The 19,790-nt window shown below is 41.9% G+C and overlaps 3 protein-coding genes across 7 annotated transcripts in view; 1 reads left to right on the top strand and 2 right to left on the bottom strand.

Annotated features, from left to right (window-relative positions):
- Positions 1–6,041: 6,041 nt before the first annotated feature.
- Positions 6,042–10,867, top strand: LOC139998422 (nose resistant to fluoxetine protein 6). 2 transcript variants are annotated; one of them, XM_072022931.1, is made up of 13 exons: positions 6,042–6,633; positions 7,129–7,373; positions 7,596–7,789; positions 8,543–8,667; positions 8,780–9,022; positions 9,097–9,304; positions 9,389–9,554; positions 9,646–9,725; positions 9,809–9,904; positions 9,977–10,106; positions 10,195–10,369; positions 10,454–10,596; positions 10,678–10,867. In XM_072022931.1, exons 1-13 carry the CDS (start codon positions 6,405–6,407, stop codon positions 10,801–10,803), a joined length of 2,160 nt encoding a protein of 719 aa, XP_071879032.1. In that variant the 5' UTR covers positions 6,042–6,404; the 3' UTR covers positions 10,804–10,867. The 2 variants fall into 2 exon arrangements, with proteins under 2 accessions (XP_071879032.1, XP_071879031.1); XM_072022930.1 differs by having other exon boundaries at positions 6,052–6,633; positions 10,195–10,379; positions 10,464–10,596.
- Positions 10,868–10,953: 86 nt separating this feature from the next.
- On the bottom strand, positions 10,954–15,487 carry Mtm (phosphatidylinositol-3-phosphate phosphatase). Of its 3 annotated transcripts, XM_072022937.1 has the most exons (10): positions 14,516–15,487; positions 13,825–14,041; positions 13,630–13,737; positions 12,905–13,357; positions 12,381–12,828; positions 12,123–12,298; positions 11,948–12,055; positions 11,680–11,864; positions 11,404–11,608; positions 10,954–11,316 (listed from the first exon to the last, which is right to left on the bottom strand). In XM_072022937.1, exons 2-10 carry the CDS (start codon positions 13,948–13,950, stop codon positions 11,164–11,166), a joined length of 1,962 nt encoding a protein of 653 aa, XP_071879038.1. In that variant the 5' UTR covers positions 13,951–14,041; positions 14,516–15,487; the 3' UTR covers positions 10,954–11,163. The 3 variants fall into 3 exon arrangements, with proteins under 3 accessions (XP_071879038.1, XP_071879039.1, XP_071879040.1); XM_072022938.1 differs by lacking the exon at positions 13,630–13,737; XM_072022939.1 differs by lacking the exons at positions 13,630–13,737; positions 13,825–14,041.
- Positions 15,488–15,644: 157 nt separating this feature from the next.
- The window catches only part of Tow (target of wingless), a 28,759-nt gene continuing 24,613 nt past the window's right edge, over positions 15,645–19,790 (bottom strand). For both annotated transcript variants that reach the window (XM_072022950.1, XM_072022949.1), the window contains exons 2-4: positions 18,410–18,581; positions 18,103–18,160; positions 15,645–17,582 (exon numbers count right to left, since the gene is read on the bottom strand). In XM_072022950.1, coding sequence (XP_071879051.1) covers positions 16,896–17,582; positions 18,103–18,160; positions 18,410–18,581 — 917 coding nt within the window. In that variant the 3' untranslated portion in view covers positions 15,645–16,895. The remainder of the gene's footprint in view (positions 17,583–18,102; positions 18,161–18,409; positions 18,582–19,790) is intronic.

Raw genomic sequence — 19,790 nt, 5'->3', positions numbered from 1 at the left:
CCTCGGGCTAGCTTAATCGTGGTGCCCGAGGAATAGGGTCCGTGTACGGCGAGCCACGGGGCAAAGACCATTGGAACGTTTACCGTCGAGCGTCGCTACGACTATTTCTTTTTAAGGACAGCTATACGATTATTCTATACCTCTATTAGGTAAAACGTTCATCCCGTGAGCGCGGCTACGTTCGGTGACTAGTTGTCGCCTCGAGCCCAAACTCGTTATCGCGAATCTCGCACAGTTACGATCCGGTTAACTTGTAAAGATCAAAGTATCGGGGATTTTCCAATATATATATGTATATTTATACATTAAGTTAAAATTAGAATTTTACTTTTGTATCGTCAAAAATGCGAAGCTACGAACAACGAAGGTTGTTTATTTTTCAGCGTAGTTCTCCTTCGACTCGCGCCATTTTTGCTTACCGACTCGATAACGAATTTAATTCGGTCGTCTGCCCCACGTCGCTGCGTATCGCCGTAACGAATAGTTTGAAACGTTATTACTTTGTTGCCAAAGAGGCTACATCTTCCTCCGAGAGGATTTTTCCAATCGCCGTACCGAGAGATACGTCGTTGGTCGCTAAGGTGTTCTACGACACCGTGTAAATAAAAATTAGGTTAGAAAGCGATCGTCCTTTGCGAGCGACATCTTTTCGTACACCCGACTGAAACGCGAAATTGCCATTTTTACCGCGAGTTACGAATATTGTGCAACTCGTGCTACGAGTATTAATAACGACCTCACGCATTCCTTAAAAAACGCGCAACTTCTCCTTTGCACCATACCGATCACTGTCCCGAGTACTCGTTACTTTCGTAGAAACGTCACGATGCGCGCGGCCGTGTTCAATCCGGCATCGATTTCTATCGTTCGTTCGTCGTCGCGAAATTTCACTGAACTAGGGCTGAACTCGCGATACAAAATTCTGGGTTCCCAGATTTATCAGTTTTCGAGATATCGATAAAAAACTGTCTGTACGAACCTTTGCCTGTACGACTGTTCTCGCTATGTACGGTGGTCGCCGTCGACCGTCGAGCAGCGACCATGACGCAACGCCGATATCGATTTTCATATCTATAGGGTGTCCCACTCGGCATATTCGAGTACTTTTTCCTATACGCGTAACCGGCGATCGATCGGTCTTAGCTTTCGATCTGAATCGGGTCAATGGCGCGATACTAATCCGATCGCCGCACCGCGAGACGTTTAGTAGTCGTTTAATCGCCTCAAAGAACAACGAAATAGAACGTAAAGCGTCGTTTGTCCGAAGCGACCAAAGTCGCAACAATCCATTTTACGTCTCCGATATTCGATCTCCGTAGACATAGTCGGGCTATCGGACGGTCAACGATCGTTGCAGTAAAAACGGTTGTATCGATAACTCGATTGTATCGATACCGAGAGCTACGTATTAACACCTCTAAAATCTAATATTCCAGACGTTCCACCGTAACTTTACCGAAACTTTTTCCTTTCTTTCTACGCTCAGATCGATAGAGGTTAGTTGTATCGGACGCGACTCGTAATCGATACATTTGCGATAAACGCGCAAGCGACGCGTTTGTTGGAAAAATCGCATTCGGCGTACGAATCGATTTATCGTCGACGGGTGAAAGAGGGGGGAAGGTGAACGAAATTTGAGAGTAACGTCCTCTCGTATCGCTTCTGTACTGTCAGCGTTATACCGAGTTACTCGAAATAACACCACGTTTTATCTGGATACGAGGGGAAATACGAAATTGTAACGTTAACGCGATAACGAAAAATAAATGCTCGTTTTCCGAGAAACGCTGAAACTCGACGTTTCCAGTTCTTTTCGTGTACTCTACGTAGGAATGTCTCGAGAATTGTCGATAACGGTCAATAGCGCAAAATAAATAGTTTCGCCGTTCGAGTAAACGTTAAAACAACGTCGATAGCATTTAAAATTTAAGTTTGTTCGCGTAGCGTAGTTGCACGACGAACGGAAATGCAAATGGATGATCTTTTTACAACGATCTTCCAACGTTCGTCGTATCGTTAATACGAATTAATATCGATTAGTTTCATTTCGCTTTAATCTGCACGGCGAAAAAAACATGGCGACAGCTAAAAAGTTAAAGTCTAAACGTCGGTCGAGTTTCCACGTGATCGTTACTCTTTTAATTTGATCTATCGAAATTCTATCCGGAAGTTTGCCAAGGTCAATTACGTATCAGCGCATTATATGCCGATAGTTTTCGCCAATTTATCAGTACTGTTGTTTCATTCTTTTTCTTTTTTTTTTTGGTACACCTCGTATACGGTATATCTCGCAGCGTACGATCGAAGCGACCCTGTGTTCCTTTCTTTTACGACATAATTTCAAGCAATTGGCGCAAAGTTTAAGAGGCCGTTGCATCTCGATTTAATCACCGTCGCTGTTTAAACGTCCGTGGAACTTTCATCGCGAATATTCTTTGGCAAAAGGAAAAGGCAAATTTTGCAAGCAGAATGTTTTCACGAAGCGGACGTGTAATCGTTGCGCTTCGGAATCAAAGAACATTGGAAACGATTTACGCGTGCCATTCTCCTAGCAAAAACTTGGTACGTATATGCGTACTACCGCGCAACTCTGATCGCTAACGATACGAGGTTGCATCGTAAGTTACTTTCGACGTTGATGTTTTCGTCCGAGCATTTATATATATAGAAAACGAAGGAAAACGGGTAAATCAGAGTTGGAAGTCAATGTCGTGGAAGCTCGCGTATAAAAAGCACAGCGAACGATCTATGGTTATCGGAAGAGGTCGTGGATAAACAATCTATCGATAGTTTGCTCGTAGCCAGAACTAAGAGAGAAAAGAATAGAATAGCGCGATCGTCGCGTAAACAGTTTGCACAATGCGGTATTACAAAGACGCGTTATTTATCGAAACTACCGTGTACCCTACTGGTACGTAGCCAGTACCGGTCGATATATTTCATAGGTTTGCGTGGTAGACGCGAAGAGGTCGAAAAGTCGATTTCTAACTGGCGATTGGACATACGCGTGCAAGAAATTCTAAGCATTGGCGGGATCGAACGACACGCATCTGTCGTTGCTTGAAATCGCGAGAAGGAGAAAAGCGAGGAGCGCGGAGAGGCGGATAACCTTTTGTACGAAAGAACGAGAAACGAAAGAATAGGTTGGAAAAAGGATTACGTTGCGCCTCGGGCTACAACCACGTTACGTCGGCTCTCGTACGACGAGCTCGATAATGAAAGAATTTCTGCCGCTTCGACCATATCCCGCCGCGTTCTATACGAAACGTAGAATTAGCCGTTTGCGCGATGGCTCGAATTACGGACGCTGTGAACGAGTTACAAACGCGTATATTCGCTAAACTTTTTCCTCTTGTGACGCACATAAATTAATTTATGTTAAACGTATCTGCGGCACATCGAACGATACATCGTGCTTACTTCGAATACGAGGTCCGCGTTGCACGGCTATTGTAGTTTTTGCTGGACGATTTAAGGGAAAAGAGGTCGGCAACGCCGGTTCGCTATCGCTTCGAGCTGTCTCGACGATTCAAGGTGCAAGGAAAAACGTTTCGCCGTAGCCGTACATGGGCCAAAGAAGCTCCGTGTCCTGCTACGCTCGATCGAACGTCGATCATCGCGATTGTCGCGTGTTATAGTTCTCGCCTCTTGTACTTGATAGCCGCTAAAATTCAATTTCAAAACGTCGCAAAATCGACGGAAATCTTTCACCTACGCGGATTATAGGCGAAGCGACATTCCACGAATAACTTGCGAAGGCACGATTCGTGGCTATCTTACGCGCGTCCTTGACATTATTCGTACCTCTGCTCGAGAACGAGTAACCACGTTAGATAGATTTGACTGGCGGATCAGGTCCTTGTACTCCAAAATGGTCAGGACCATTATGTAAACTTTCGTGTTTTCACGAAGAAAGCAGGTGGAAGAGAGTGGCCGTTCGAAGGAAAACGAAACTCGCCAAGATCCGTGTCATCGACGGATTGCGTTCGAGATACGAGAAAGGATAATTAAGATCGCGTTGTTACGCGCGGCAATGCGACAACCTCGCGTTCGACACAGAAGCGACGATCGTTACTTTTTTCTTCGCGTTAATAGATTTGTAAAAAGTCGTATGAAACGAGTCTCGGTGAAGCGGAAACGTGACATTTACGTCGTCGCGTCGATTCGGAAGCTTCTCCGTCGCGTCCCAGCAACGCGTAACTACGTCAACGATGTCCAGGACAAAGTTGATCTTCCTCCCAGTTGCGTTAACGACGATTCCATCGCGATCGTTAATTTCTAAGAATTTGACAGGATTTCTGTTTTTCCATTCTTTCATATCCTGTTTACGTTATTTCTCTCTTATTCCGTCGTTCCTCTATCCTCTCCTTCGTTATATATATTTTTTTTTTACGTTCGGCAAACTTACAGGAACGTTCGTTCTTTCGTCCAGTGACTTTTTTAACAAGTTTGTATTTTACGTAGAATGGAAAGCGAAAGCGCTTCTATCTTGCGAATCGATCGCCCATTCGTAGAAATCGTAAGAATTCGTTCGGTCGAAAAAAATAAGAAAAATGGCAAACGAAAGTGAAAAGGCGAACAATTCGACGAAGAATCGGACGAATCGTCGAGTTTCCTCGGCCGATCGTGCTACGTTCGAAACGAAAAGACGATGTACGCAATTTGCTTGCATTCTCCGACTCGTTTAATTGGGAAATAATTTTACGCCAACAATTATGGTAATTAAACGCTCGCGATTAATGTTCTCTCCGAAAGAAAAAAATCAAATTAAATAGAAATATTTTACACGTACGGGCGTCGATTATGTAAAAGACACGGAAACGGAGACAAGACAGACAAGTATTATTTTTATAATATATGCATCGTTAATAATAAACTCTGGATGTACGAAAAATTGAAGAAACTGGTAATTTTTTTCGCTGGAAGAGAAGGAGGACGGGAGAAAAGGGGGAAAAGTCGAATTTCAACGAAACCTCTCGGAGCGATGTTTGTCGAAAACGGAGAGGACGACGAGGAATTCGTACGATCTTAAACGCGCACTCGACGCTTCGAAGACAATACGATCTTGTTAATCAAACAAAAGTCATTTTTTTCATGCCTGTTTCAACATTCGGCTTGGAACGAGCGAGTGCAAACGCGAGGAACGGTGGTCCGCTAAGGACGAAAGTTGTTCCTTATCGGATTTGTATAAATTTGTAGGCGCGCGCGCTACGCGGTGGCGAAATTCGATGAAGTAACGAGCCGGCCGAGACTTTACCTAATCGCGCCAATAAAATAAGAATGCTAATTGCGCGAAACCGGCGAACGTAAAATCTCGTGGAAGGAGCGTAAAACGCGCGCCCGAGACCGAGAGTGAAAGTTTTTTGAAAGAAACCGAACCGCGATGGACAGGGCGCGGGACAGGGAAAAGAAGCTTGCTCGTCCGATTCGGAGATTCTATCGCGGTTACGCGTGTCCGTTCGCCAAAGTGACATAAGCCGAAAACCGGAGCAACCGCGTGTCGTGCGATGCTCGCGATTCGCGTAGGCGACCCGTGGCATTAGAAAACCAGTCGTACCACGTATCTACCGAGGTTTTGACTCCTTTTTCGTTGAATCGCGTACTCTCCGATTCGCGATCTCGGTTCGTCGTACCGCCAACGGAGTTCCCAGTGACGAACGCGTTCGTCGATCGTCTCCGATCGCGCGTAAAGCAGCGAAATCGTATTCTAACAAATTAACGATAGGCGACTAAACGGAGAAGAAGATACGGCGTGGCGTCGACAAGGTCGTATAAATCGAGCGGAAAATGTTTTAACAAATCGAACGACTTGGACAACGAATTCGACGGAAACGTCGTGTCGATAAGGAGAAAATAAGGAGAAAAGACGAAAAAGACGGAGAATACCGCAGGTGCGAAGTATTTGGAACGATGATCGATCGGATAGATGGAATATTTGCAACGACGATTTATCGGTACGTCCTAGGGATAATAGCCGGTGGAGACAAAACGCGTAGTGAGGTGGGGGGTGTGCTGGTGTGACTTCAAAGCCAACAACGATGACGATGCAGACCACGAGGACGGCTTGCTTTCCATTTGGATTCTGTGATTACTCCTCCTGTACGGCAGTCCTTTCCCGTTCGTCGTATCTCTATGGTCGGTGCTCTCATGCAAATAAATCGTGTGTTTCTTGCTGGAAACGCGTTGTCTCGCTGCGATCTTGTCCGACATCGTTGATTCTCTCGAGCTCCGTCGAACGAGCGAGTCGCTTACAACCCTGTCGTATCGTCGATTCGAACGTAGTACGGAGACCGCGGCAACGTACTTTATCGCCAGGAAGAAAAAAAATAATGCTGGTTCGCGCGATCGCCGATTTTTCTCGACAGTGAATTTCGATAATCCGAGTGTAAATTGCATCGTAAAGCATGGAGCGTGGTAAAATTTCCTCGTGCACGTTCTTCGTCTTTTCGTTATTATTAACGAGCTTTTGCACGTTCGTCCAAACGACCACGCAAGACCCGGTCATCATGAGGCAGGTACTTCCAGTGTACGCGGTTATGGAGAACATCGATCTTCTAAATTCCAGCAGATGTCGGACGGAGATCGAAGAATTTCGTAACGCGGTGGATAAACGAGTAACTTGGGGTCTCAGAGGTTAATAAAACGTTTCAAATATTTCCGTATAACAAAATCGCCATCGCCGTGTATCACGTTCGCCGCTCTGTTTCGTAACGCGTCGTTTCCGTTGTTCGCGTGTGGAATGCGTTAACACCGCGGAAAATTCGACTCGCTAACAATAAAAACAAAGGTTGCGCAACCGCGAGAATTCTTCTCGGCGCGATTACGTCGAGTTGCATCGCGTTACGTCGCGATTGTGTCAGATGCGTAATTTTTTGCCCAGCCAACCCCCGATCCCGAGACTTTCTTCGCGCGTTGCACAAGAAACTAGTTTCTTAGGTCGGAGCGCGTAAAAGCGGCGATCGTGATCGCTCTTGTTCCCCTTTTCCCCTTTTCCCCCGCCCGATATTCACGTACAACTTGGTCGCGTTTAAACGCCAAACTATGCGCTCGATTTTACCATCGTTTCCCGTTCTTATCGTCGATCGTACCACGAGCTGGCCCCCATTATCGTATCATGTATTTTTCAAGCGTTGGACACCAGTGGCGTGCCACCCAAAGGATTTCTCCATGGGCATAATTTTTGGCTAGGAGATCGCAAAAGTTGCGATATCCTCTCTCAAAATATCACGCTACCTTTCTCGGAGAAAACGATAAAGAACAATTCGATATACCGGAATCCGAACGAGGAGTTTCCACCTTTTCAGCTTCGTTTCTTTCTTGGACGTATGTGGCACAATAGCACCATGCAATATCACATAGGAACAGAAAAGGAAGTAAGCACGTGGATATTTTTACAGTTTGTATCTCGAATCTATAGCCGCAACGCGATTCGAGTACGTGGAACGGCCGCGCGTTCCCGTACCAACGATCGGCGATCGATCGTTCGTCATCTTAAAATAATCCATCGGACATTTACATACGTACTTTTATTCGGTCGTAACGGGCTATCGAACGTTTCACGCATTTCACAAATTTCAGAGATTACGCTTTTTTAGAACTTGATCGCGCTTGGACTTTGCTTACCGGCATCCTGCAGCAAACGCGATGTAGCTACGATGCTGGATAAAGTGTTTCGCGACGAAACTCTTTTGATCGGAAAACTGTTTTCCATCGGCTTCAAATTGATCGAAGTCACCGATTTGGTGGACGATCATCAATGGCTCCTCTCGGCGAAGATCGTCTCCATCATGTATGTAAACTTCAAACGCATAACGAACGCCTAAGTAACGCGATGGAAAATCTTTCGGACAAAGGTTGAACGCTTTCGAAGTAAAACGTAATTTCACGCGATTAGCGTTTTTCGTAGAAAAATGCGTGGAGGACGTACAAAGGTCGAATTTCTTCCGTCAAGTAGAACCGCCTGACTCTTTCGAACACTCCGCGTCGACTATCGTCCGAGTAAAAATAATAAAAGAATATATTTTTCATTAAAAAGTTTTTCACGCGTCAAAGTCTGAAATATCTTCGGGATTGTTGACTTTGTCGATATCGAACCCCCCAATGTTTTGTTGCGCAGAATGTTCTAAAGAGTCGATACGTGATAATAGCTATAACGATCGCTTAAAAAACAAAAGCTGTTTTCTTCTTTTTATACGAAACTGAACATAACGCTCTTCTTCCTATACGAAGCTGTTAAAGTCGATATTTCGAATATTTAATATCTCGCTCGTTGATTTCAACGACGTTCGACGAATCGTCGATTCGTTCAACGTCGTAACGTCGATGCTTCGTCGCGTAGAAATTTGTTCGTTACGAAAAAGACTAACCACGTCGAATTACGTCTTCCTCCGAAACTGTTCGACTTTTGCTTTGAAACGTTTTTCGTTGAAATCGTTACTCGCGCGGCGATCCAAACGATTCCAGTCACACGTACTGCCCTGTATATCAGGATGAACGTTCGACGATCGTACATCGACTAGAAACTTGAAAACTTTGATTACAGCGGATTTTTGCTATTGTTGGTTGCTACCGCGACTGGAGCCACGCTGTACGATGTTTTCGTATACCGACGAGAAAAAGAACGCGGCAAAAAAGAATTTCTTACCTTTGAAAATAACAATACGAACGGTAAGCGACACGCGCATCGACGCTTGGTATCGTTCAACGCATAATTAATAATAAAAACAAAACGCTCGAGAATTGACGAGAATTTGTGTAACGTACGATCAACTGTGAACAGAATTGAAGAACGAAGCAGAAGGGAAATGCAATACCGATCACGAAGAACCGGTACTCGAGGAGTCGAGGCAGCAGAGTCCTATCTTCCAGTATCTTCTGTGTTTTTCGATTTCTTCCAATATACAGCAAATATTTCATCGAGAAAAGAGCGAAGATAATACGCGTGTATTCCACGGCTTGAAATTCTTGGGCATGGTATGGATTATTACGGCGCACTCCGTCTTCTACTCGATTCATACTATGAGTAAGAAACGAATTTTGATCCATTTTAATTCACTTTTCTTTCTTTATTCTTAACGAAACGAATCGTGCGCACAGGTAACAAAATCGTTCTCTACACGATAACCGACACTGTACCCGCGCAAATCCTAAGCAACGCGACGTATTCCGTAGATACGTATTTCTTTATCAGTGGCTTTCTCTTGACGCATATATTTCTGAAGGACCGACAAAAAGACAAGAGAATTCCGCCTGTAACGACAAGGCTGACTCAACTTATTCAAATGCTTGTGAAACGATATATCAGGTATGGTATAGTATCGTATGGTATATGCGTATCTAGTTCGATCGAAGAGATTTCAACGATAATAAAATAAACGTTGCTTCGAAGGATCACGCCTGCGTACTTCATCGTTATATTGATCGTGATACTGAATTTTTCCTGGCACGATCGTGTCTCGTTGATTCTTCCTATCGAGGAACCGAGTGCCAAATGCTCGAAATATTGGTGGACCAATATACTCTACATCAACAACTTCTACAATTGGGACGAGTTAGTACGTGTGATTATACTCGATAATTTACTAGATAATAAACGTCGTTTGCGTTACTAGAAAAGAATCATTTCAGAAAAAGTAATACTTTCAGTGTCTGACCTGGAGTTGGTATCTACCCAATGATATGCAGTTCTTCATATTTGGAGGCTTTCTCCTAATTTTATCTGTCACGTGAGCTTATAACTCGCTAATACTCTGATCGTTCGTCGTCTAGTTCTATTCGATCGATAAATTTAATCGAAGATTATTTTCAGACATTACAATATCGCCTTGGGAATAGGCGGTGTTGCGCTGCTTTCATCCATAGGATCGTCCCTTTACGTGGCGTACACTCTCGATTACCACACCACGTAAGCAGAAAAATAATACAAAGTGTTTTTCTACCACAGGAAATGCATTATTACATATATTTACTTTGCTAGATTGGACGAACAATATAGGACGTTGTCGTACCTTTATTTACGGCCGTGGGTCAGAGTATCGCCGTATCTCGTAGGAATGATCACTTGTCAACTTCTCTCAAAGTGGAATTATCAACTACATTTATCAAAAGTAACGTATATCCCGTTTCTATCGGTTCCTTCGTTGTACGTACATTTCCGCGCATCTTTAAACAACACCGATCGAATCTATGTTTCAGAGAAGCTTCGTCGTTGGTTCGATATTGGCTGTTTTGTGTAATTCCGTGATTCTATTCGGCACCGCGATCAGAGGCATCTCCTTGAGTCTATCCGTCCTTTACGCGGGCTTCGGTAGAACAGGCTGGGCCATGGGTATTGCCTGGCTCATAATTGCGTGCACGACCAATCACGCCGGTAAATCGACGTTCGTTTATAATCGTCTTCTCTTTCGTGAAAATACCACCTTTGTATCGCAATATTGTTTTCTTACGTTTGCAGGTATGATGAGAAAATTCTTATCGCTAGATTTTTTCGTTCCTTTGAGTAGATTAACCTACTGTGCTTATCTCGTAAACCCTCTTATTATACTTTCGTTACATTCGATACGTGTTTATCCCTTTACCGCTGATGAAATCATGGTTGTAAGTATAATCGAATAATTTCGCTCGAACAATTCCGGCGTAATTTTAATATGGTCTAATAACCTTTTTCTTTTCTTTCAGGGTGCTATGTCCGTTACGATAATTATTTCTACTTTTATCATTTCGATTCTGTTATCCGCAATAGGAGAAGTGCCGTTTATATTGCTCCTTCGATTACACAATAATGCACAAAGAAGAAAGAAATGAGTGTACGCTAATAAATATCTCCAAGTGATCTTTAATCAATAAACTGATGGAAAGAAGTCACACACATACACACACATATACACACGAAACTTCTAAACATTCCACTTTATCACGATGTTGTCCGCGCTCGATCTAATATTTCCATCGTCGTCGGAAAACGTTCGTAACTTTATCTAATGTTTCATAATGCCTGGAAAGGAGAATTAATTTGTAGAATCATTTGCGCAAAACTTGTAAACGTTTCTTCTTCTTTATCAACGAGCATTTTGTACATAGCGACGATACGATTCGAGCGAAAAGAGGAAGCTCATATACAAATAACTACAGATCGCTGAAAAATGGGAAAGAATCTTTGCCGTGCTATGAGTGAACCGGGGAATGTATCCTAGGTGGTGCCGGCGACGTCATCGAACGATTCGCGCGACTAGCCTGTTCCCGACGACCTTCCTCCAGTTGCTTTTCCAGTTGTTCCTTCAACACTAGTAGTTCTCTCGTTCGTTGATAAACGGGATCCTTCGGGGAACACGATGAAAAAGAACGCGTAACCGATGATGATTAAATTCACCTATGAAAATTAAATCGCTAGGACGTTTTACATACCTGCTGTCGCATACTGGGATTCCATCTACAATACAGACTTTTCCACGGCTTGATATACCTCATACTAGCGATCGGCATTAGAACGAGCTGGTAATTAGGAGCAGCCCAGTACAAAGGATTTTGATACAAGGATAACTGACTATTCGTGTACGACCATAACGAGACGGTTTTTTGTTTCACTTGTTCGTGAACTCGTTCGCGTTCGCTGTAGACGTATTTATAAACGAATCGTTATAAGAGAGAGACACGACGGCTTACGGAAAATATTTCGCATACCTGCTAAATAAAAATGTGCCAAATCTACAAGAGTATAAATGATCGAGAATAGTGATTAGAAAGTGTTCGTTAAACTCGAACGCATTGGGAAACTGTCGACTTATTTGCCACACACAGTCCATAAACTGTAAAAATACTGGAGATCTATCCGCGTCGCTATGATGTTCGACACCGTGACCGATCCTCTGAAATACGTCGTTAGAATTATATATCAATTCGACGTGCATAATGCCTAATTTGACTACGTACGCATCGTAGTACGGCATACCTGCTGAAATTTATGACCAAAACTTAGCCATTCCTTCTCTATAAGCACTTCAAAACCTTTGATGGTTCTGTAATACGGATCTAACATTAACATGGCGAGAGCTGTGAGCTGTAAAAAGTTATAAATATTAAGACTAAAGTTAAGTATAAAGCGCACTTGGTTGTTTCTTAATTACCTGTGCTGTTCTATCCCAACCGTCCGAACAGTGCACTAGTACCGAGGTTTTGTGATTTTCAACTTTATCTACTATTCGTAACGCTCCCGCGAGTACGTATTTTATATGCTTCAACCAAACGGTAGATTCTATTCCTGATAGCCATCTGGCCTCGTCGATCGTTGGAAAGCATAATTCTAAATGATAATCGCTAATATCGATAATAATTTCTTATTGCCGACTTAATCAAATTATTAGCGATTGAAATTATACATCTACCTTTTAGTTTTCTCAGGCTCTCTCTCATTACGTGTATATTATGAATATCAAGAAATACGAGCTCTGCATTTTGATAAGCGTCCTCGCTCTCGTAACCGCCACCTTTAGCTTTGTTCGCAACTGCGTTAGGCATCGGTCTAGCGTCCATAATAAAAAGTTTGTGACTTTGCGCATTGGCATCCATTATTAGCTGAACGTATCGTTCGTCCTCGCGACTACGCTTGCCACCTACGCCTACCAACGGTTGAGCGCAACGAGTTATCGTTGCCTGACTCTCTGGATGTATCCACGATAATACCGGGAGCCTTCCTCTACTTCGAAAGGCTGCCGATGCTTGTAAATCTTCATCGGTTGCTGCCGCGGGTACTGCCCATACGACTGGATAACTATCGCATATCGAATACGTATCGTTGATTTTCGATATCTTCCACATATCGTTGTTTACACCCTGAAAATAATCGTGACGTCAATACTGACGTCTCCTGGTTGTTAATTAACGTCGTCGTCGTCGTAACAATTTTTACCATTCGTTTTAATTCGGCTATAGGCTCGTAAACGTTCCATCCATTTTCGGCAAACGTCTCGGAATATTCGAACGCGAAAAGAGGTAATTTATGAGACAGAGGAAACGAATACTGTTGAAGTTTCTCGAAAACATCTCTCCTGGAATGATTCTCTTGCTTGTGAGCGAATCTAAGATTTCGCATGTCTTTACAGAACACTTCGATGCCATAAGAGTTTTCGCCTTTGCTAGAAGCGCCACCGACTTTCTCTATTCTACTAACAACTCCTAGTGGTACCTCGACCACGTAAGGTGTTTCGCGGTCTACGCTCCGAAAATGAAGCTTGTAATTTGTAATGCTAAGAATTCCTCTGACCGGCCCTGAGTAAGGACATACGTAAGTTACTTCGTGAGCAATGCCTTGTACACGTTCTCCGTTTAAAAGAGGTGGACCTGTTTCCCCACCGGATAAATTCTGCAAAAGAAGAACAAATACGTTGATACGTTGGGCAAACATTAAATAATTAAACGAACATCTGCTACTTTAGCTAGGTATTTATCTAATATATATATATACTGAAAAAGTAAAAGTGACGAAACAGAATTTCTCAACAAGAGATGAAACGTACCAAACGAATGAAATCAAAAACATATTGTCTGGAAAAAAAAAAAACAAATTCTGATAACATGTAAATGTTCGAGAAATTAGGAAGCTACGTTAACTCTAATCATCTATATAGAACTCACTTTTACTTGATTGTCTTTTCTAGCTTCTAAAGCAGAGACGATATTATTATCTGTCGAAGTAGAGCTCGAGGAAAAACTTTTGGAATGTGATGCTTTATCCCAGCTTTCCTAGAGAAGTTCAACGCTTGCATACAGTTTCATATAATTAAGTCTAATTTAAAAACCTGTACTATTGATTAAACTGAAGTATATTACCGATTCTTGACCCATCTTAGAATTAAGAGAGCTACTCTTGCTATCTGAATTGAGGGAATCGGAGCTGGCATTTTTAGAATTGTTTTGCTCGATATTCAAAAGTTCGGCGCTACCTCTCTTCTCCATATTTCCAACTTGAACAGTTTCTTATATTTTCACATTTGGTAAAATATTCATTACATAATTCCACCTACTACATTTTTTTTTAAAATGACACCTTCAAAGATAAAGTATTAAATTTTATTATATATTTATAAAGTATTAAATCGTTTGTTTAAAATTTTTGTTTACATCAACAAATTAAATGATAAATATTTAGAAAAAGTACTTGCTGCGATAGTAATCAGATAATAAATCGTATAACATTTATAAAAGACAAGATATAATGTATAAGAAACACTAGATTCACGCATCTTCATCCGAATCACTTAACCTCAAAATCTTGAAAACCTTATCACTCGTATCACTGTAAATATAAATTTCTCTAAACATAATTGCACAGAGACGACATTTGAATATTTACATAGAACGCAAATTTTCGATACAAAATAAATTCTAATACTGATGTAAACAAAATTTTCTATATTTTATGCCACACCCAGAAGGGTTATAATTATAATTTTTATACACAACAGTATACACTGATCTCAGTATTGTTTATATATAAACAGTAATCCCTCAAAACACTAACCTCGTACATAACGTATTCTATGAAGTATTCTATTATGCTCAATCCTTTCAGTGTAACTCGTGTTTGACAGATATACTTTACTTCACAGTTTGGAAACTGAAATATATATTTATATAGAAAAGCACAGGACTGACGTACTTAATATAGGTTCGCACTACGCTCACTTTAGCGCTGATGACACAACATTATCAGCCAAGTCGTGGCCGATATTATCGGCTATGGTTAAACATGGTAAATTCTTTCTAAAACGCCTGAAAGCGTGATAGAATTATGAAAAGTAAGCTTCTTATTTTGTATTTCCCATTTATCAACCCGATGTACACGCTTTACGCGCTATCTACTAATTACTATACTTACGAAGGTACATAAAATATATTGATTCCACACGAAATTGTTCCCGGATTAAATCGCGATCAAAAGTACTTTCGAAAAGTACTTTTCGTTTAATTCACAAAGCCAAAAAGAGAAATTACATTACAAAGCAATCGAATCGAAAATTTGAACGTTTGAATTTGTTTAAATTTCAATTCAATTAAATTCAATTACAACTTAAATGCACTTCAATTTAATTTGGACATTACCTTTACGATACCTTTCCCCGTACAAGACAGCCAAATTAAAAAGAAAAAGATATTACGTCAAACCATAAACATTGGGCTACGATCGACCAAGTACATAATTAAAATTTCTATGCACGCTTGTCGCTTAAATTTGATTTTTTTCAATCGATGCTGAAATCAGATTAAAATTACATGCTGCAAAATAAATGCATCTAGATTTGTATCGTAGCATAGATATTTCGGGATAATTAAATCTCGTTGGTCTTGTTAGTGTTTAATCGAACTGTACGCGAACTGCTTGCCACTCTCTTTAGAGAGGAATTAAAAATCGTAGTTTGCATTTTATACAAGAATTTATATATCGATCAACGCATTATAACTTCATCCTTCTTCCCTCTTCCTTCTTATTTCGTCGATAAGTTTGCAAAGTTTTTGCGTAAGAAGCGTTCAAAGTCGCGTAATATTTAAGCGACAGCCTCGATCCGCTTTAGGTTGTACTTAATTAGTAAAATATATATTCTGGGTTTTCTCGAATGATATCGAAATCTTTCGGATAGGTTCTACGTTAATTGTTGGGGAAAAATTACGAATTTATTTATAAAAAAAAAAAAAAGTTTCTCAACGGAACAAAATATAGTTGTCAGAGTTTGACGGTGATGCAGCGATTTCGATTAAGTGTATTTCACAATATAGAGCATATCTGTAACATGAAATATAAAACTCTCATCATCAACTATATATATCGTTAACTTTAAACATGGTCAACATATAAATATACAATCATCACGGTAAGTTAAATGTATCCGTACAATACATACAATGAATCTATACACGGTACAAGTAAGACCCTACATCTGCTGCTCTTCCCATTTACTATATTCTGCTTTTCTCGCGTCAGCTCAGATACATACATAAATGCATACACACGTATATGCGAAGTATATATATCTCGGAATACGTTGCTAATACACAATTATACAAAACGGCTATAGCGAAGTTCGCGCTCGCTTGTGTTATTCTTTTATAATTTTTTTTTTTTTTTCATTTTGTTTCTCTTTTTCCCTTATAGAAATTTACATTTACCAATGGTACGTAGACATGCTACCGATAAAAAAAAAAAAAAAGAAACAAGAATAAACGAAAAAATATATATATATGTATATATATACATATAATGTACACATATATAATATACATATATATATCGTATATACATTGAAAAAATTTCATTTACATGAATTACAAAGAACGGAGTATTGGTTCAACGGATAATGTCTCTCTCTCTCTCTCTCTCTCCCCTCTCCCTCTCTCACTCTCTCTCTCTCTCTCCCTCTGACAATTTTTCCCATGACACTTAGATTGCTTATTACATGTATAGTAGCATTTTGGCACTTATAGAGAAGAATTTTGTAGACTGTAGATTTTACGCGGAGACGGTGCTATATCTTGTTTGTTTTCTTCTTTAAATGGATCGCAGAATGATTTAGGCCAATACCGAAGTATTTTGCACTCGTGTTTCGTCTGTTGGGTGGTTGCTGTCTGTTTGCCGAACATCCGCCAATGGCAACGAAAAAATGTGTACGATATTATCTTTAGGAACATGCAGAGAAACATCCGTGGTATCTTCTCCGTCTGTTGGTCAGTCTCCAGCCTCGACGGGCTCTCTCTCCTCTACTATTCACGCGAATAAAGTCATCTTGACGAAGAACCCGAGAGATCCTCGTAGAGTCCTGTTCGTCGTTTTCTCTCTTGATTCGCAAAATGTGTCTGTGTAGGTGTGTGTTGTGTCAGTCTTATCTGTCAGTGTACTGCCAGTCCGGTCACGTCATTTGGGCGGCGTTGAAGCCTCGTTTCCTCGACGTGGTAAAGTGTTGCGGGTTGCCGATCTGATACTGTTGCACGTATGGATTGTTCCTAAGGACATTACCACCAGGCGAACCGGCCGAATATTGCGAAGGTACCGTGATTATCCCGGTTTGTTGCAAATACTGTTCGCGATAGAGTGCCTGTTGCGTCACGTATTCTCCATTCACAGGATTCTGAGCACCGTAATGAACCTTCACGGTCTTCGCGGATGTCTGATTAGCGTTGCATTCCTTATAACTATCTGGATAACGCAGACCGGTCGGAGAGGATCCAGGCGGCGTGACATTTTTTAAGCTCTGGGTCGGACTCTGCGTGATCGACTCTAACACGTGCCTCGGCATACTTGGCGATGGGCAGTGAGTATCTTGGAGACCGTCTACGCGATTCGCGTTTCTCATGTAAATAGGTGCGCTCTCCGGTCTACCGCCGACTATGTTCCTCATTCCTTCTCTGTCTTTCGCGCTTAGACTCTGCCGGGACGCGTTCAGCCCCGAGCCACGGTTCTTCATCGCGGACGGGGACGCGTTGTTCAGATCGGACACGCTCGACCAGGTTACGCTTGCTAGTTCCCATTGACGAAGAAGATTGGACACTCGTTCAGCTCTGGCTGTTGTGTCGAGACTTTCGTCGTAGTCTGGTCCCTGAAAATATCGTCACAAAAACATCGTTACATTACGTTATCGAGTATTTATTAGAGTATTTAAGTATTCGTTTTCGCATAATATCATTCAAGATACAATTACACGACAACTATCCGTCTCGGTTCTACAGATCAGGATCACGTTAGGACACCATCAACAACAACCAGTACACGAGAAACGAAAAGGAATCAAGCGAAAACGAACGAGCATCTTCGAGGCGAACGTACGAGTATTAAATATACAGCCGATGAAATATCGAACAATTTCGTATGCCACGGTCGATAAAACATTCAACGGACCGACCGATCGACCAACGCGGCACACGAATTAATATTATTATTGCGACGAGGTCACCGCAAGGTCTACGAAGCCTTAAGGGAACGTTTATTCTACGTGCCCTGATTCCAATACATACGTATCGACACGATAGAGAATACACCGTGTAATTTCAGGCTGATCCTGATCGTTACGTAAAAACCAGCCGACGAAAAGTGTCAGAATTCTCGAAGGAGCAACTTACATTCTCGATTTTCTCGTCAAGCATCTTGAAGAAGTCGAGTTGGCTGGTGGATATCTCTCTGTAAAGTTGAAAATGAAATACGATTAATTCGTTTGACGCGTTAAAACGCTCGATCCGCAACAGATGAAAATTAATTACAAGTTATTCCGCGGTCGTTTTAAACCGATACTATATGTTTTGTTCGTAGCAACGATTTAGCGAGTACACGAATAATATTATATTACGCGATACAGACGGAGCGACCGACCAAACGACGTTACGATCGACAGAAATTGCAGTATATACAGGTGAATCTATGGAAACGTACGCTTGTTGCAACAGAGGACCGCTCCCAGGTGCGTTCGGCTTCTTCTTGGCTTGGCTCTTGACCTCGCCAGAACCATTTTGTTCCTCGTTTCTGTTCACCTCGACCCCATTGTTATTCGTTTTGTTGTTCTTCGTGCTACCGTTACCATTTTTCTGTTCCACAGATGCAGAACCTGCAACATACGAATCGCAAAAACGTTAAACTTCAAATTCATAAAGACCCTGAAACCTAACGTAACGATCGTTACGATCGCAACTCTTGTCTTTTCTAGCGCAAGCAAAATTCAGAGAAGAAGCAGCGGATTATCAACTCTGTTACTGTATGCTCAAAGAATCGTCGATATAAAGTTCGTCTCGGAGTTTCTATTTTTCTTTTCCATTCCGGAGAAAATCATAAACTCGCTCGTCGGACTCTTAACCCTGCAGAACTCTCAAAGTTGCCTATAACTTTCGTTTCTCTTTAATCTTGTTTAACACGCGTGGAAGGAAGCCTTTGTCAAAATGAACAGACTCATATCGAAAACACTTTGACTATAATAACTTATACATAGTATATCCAAGTGTACGTTAGAAATTCTGTTTGAAACGGTAGTCGCGTCGTGTCTGCTATCTGATTCCATCGAATAGCTCGTGTTCGGGGCATCGCGGTAAAAGCAGGCGAGAAACTAGCTACGTGTTCGATGCAAAACGATAGACACGAGGAGAGAACCCGCCTGTTAAGCACGCGAGGGCGAAATTATTGTTTAAAGTGCGAGTCGAAGGAACCGTATCGAGCCACTTGCCGTGCCTTTTTCTATCGCGAACAAGCGCGTAAAAACGCAGAGAAAGGAAATGAAAGGAAGGAAAAGGAAATGTTAGAAAAAGCAGAAAGAGAGAAGGAACGTCGCACGATAGGCTACTAATGGGCAGAAACCAGTGCCAAATGAAAACGGTACGACGCTAAAGCGAGACTATTTGCCGAACCTACGCAGAGCAGAGCGTTGAAAAAGAAACGATGTGAAACGCATATAAAAGACGTGCGAACGAAGTGCAAGGGTCAAGATTGCGCTCGTAAACACGTTTAATCTTATCTCGAGCAGGCTTGACGCTCTTAAGGGCTGTCGCGATTGGGAGTCGGTCCAAACGGAATATTCGATTAAAATAGACCTGGCCGTCGGTTATAAATGAACAGCTGAAAAGTAAGTGACGCTCATGAACCCGTTACGGCTCTCGGTGCGACTTTCAGCGACACGCGTACGTATATGGGCAGGCAGCGCGATACATTCACGAATTACGTTTCAATAACGAAGTGGTAACAGCTTTTCGAAGCTTGGCTGGAGAGCTTGAAAAATGGAGCGCGGTTAATTAGAAGATTGCTGCTCTAGACCGTTAGATCTTGCGAC

Source organism: Bombus fervidus, chromosome 3 (assembly GCF_041682495.2).
Source record: "Bombus fervidus isolate BK054 chromosome 3, iyBomFerv1, whole genome shotgun sequence".
In the NCBI taxonomy this organism is placed as follows: Eukaryota; Metazoa; Arthropoda; class Insecta; order Hymenoptera; family Apidae; genus Bombus; species Bombus fervidus.
Note: the sequence above shows the minus strand (reverse complement) of the source record. Positions and strands in the feature narration are given on the sequence as shown.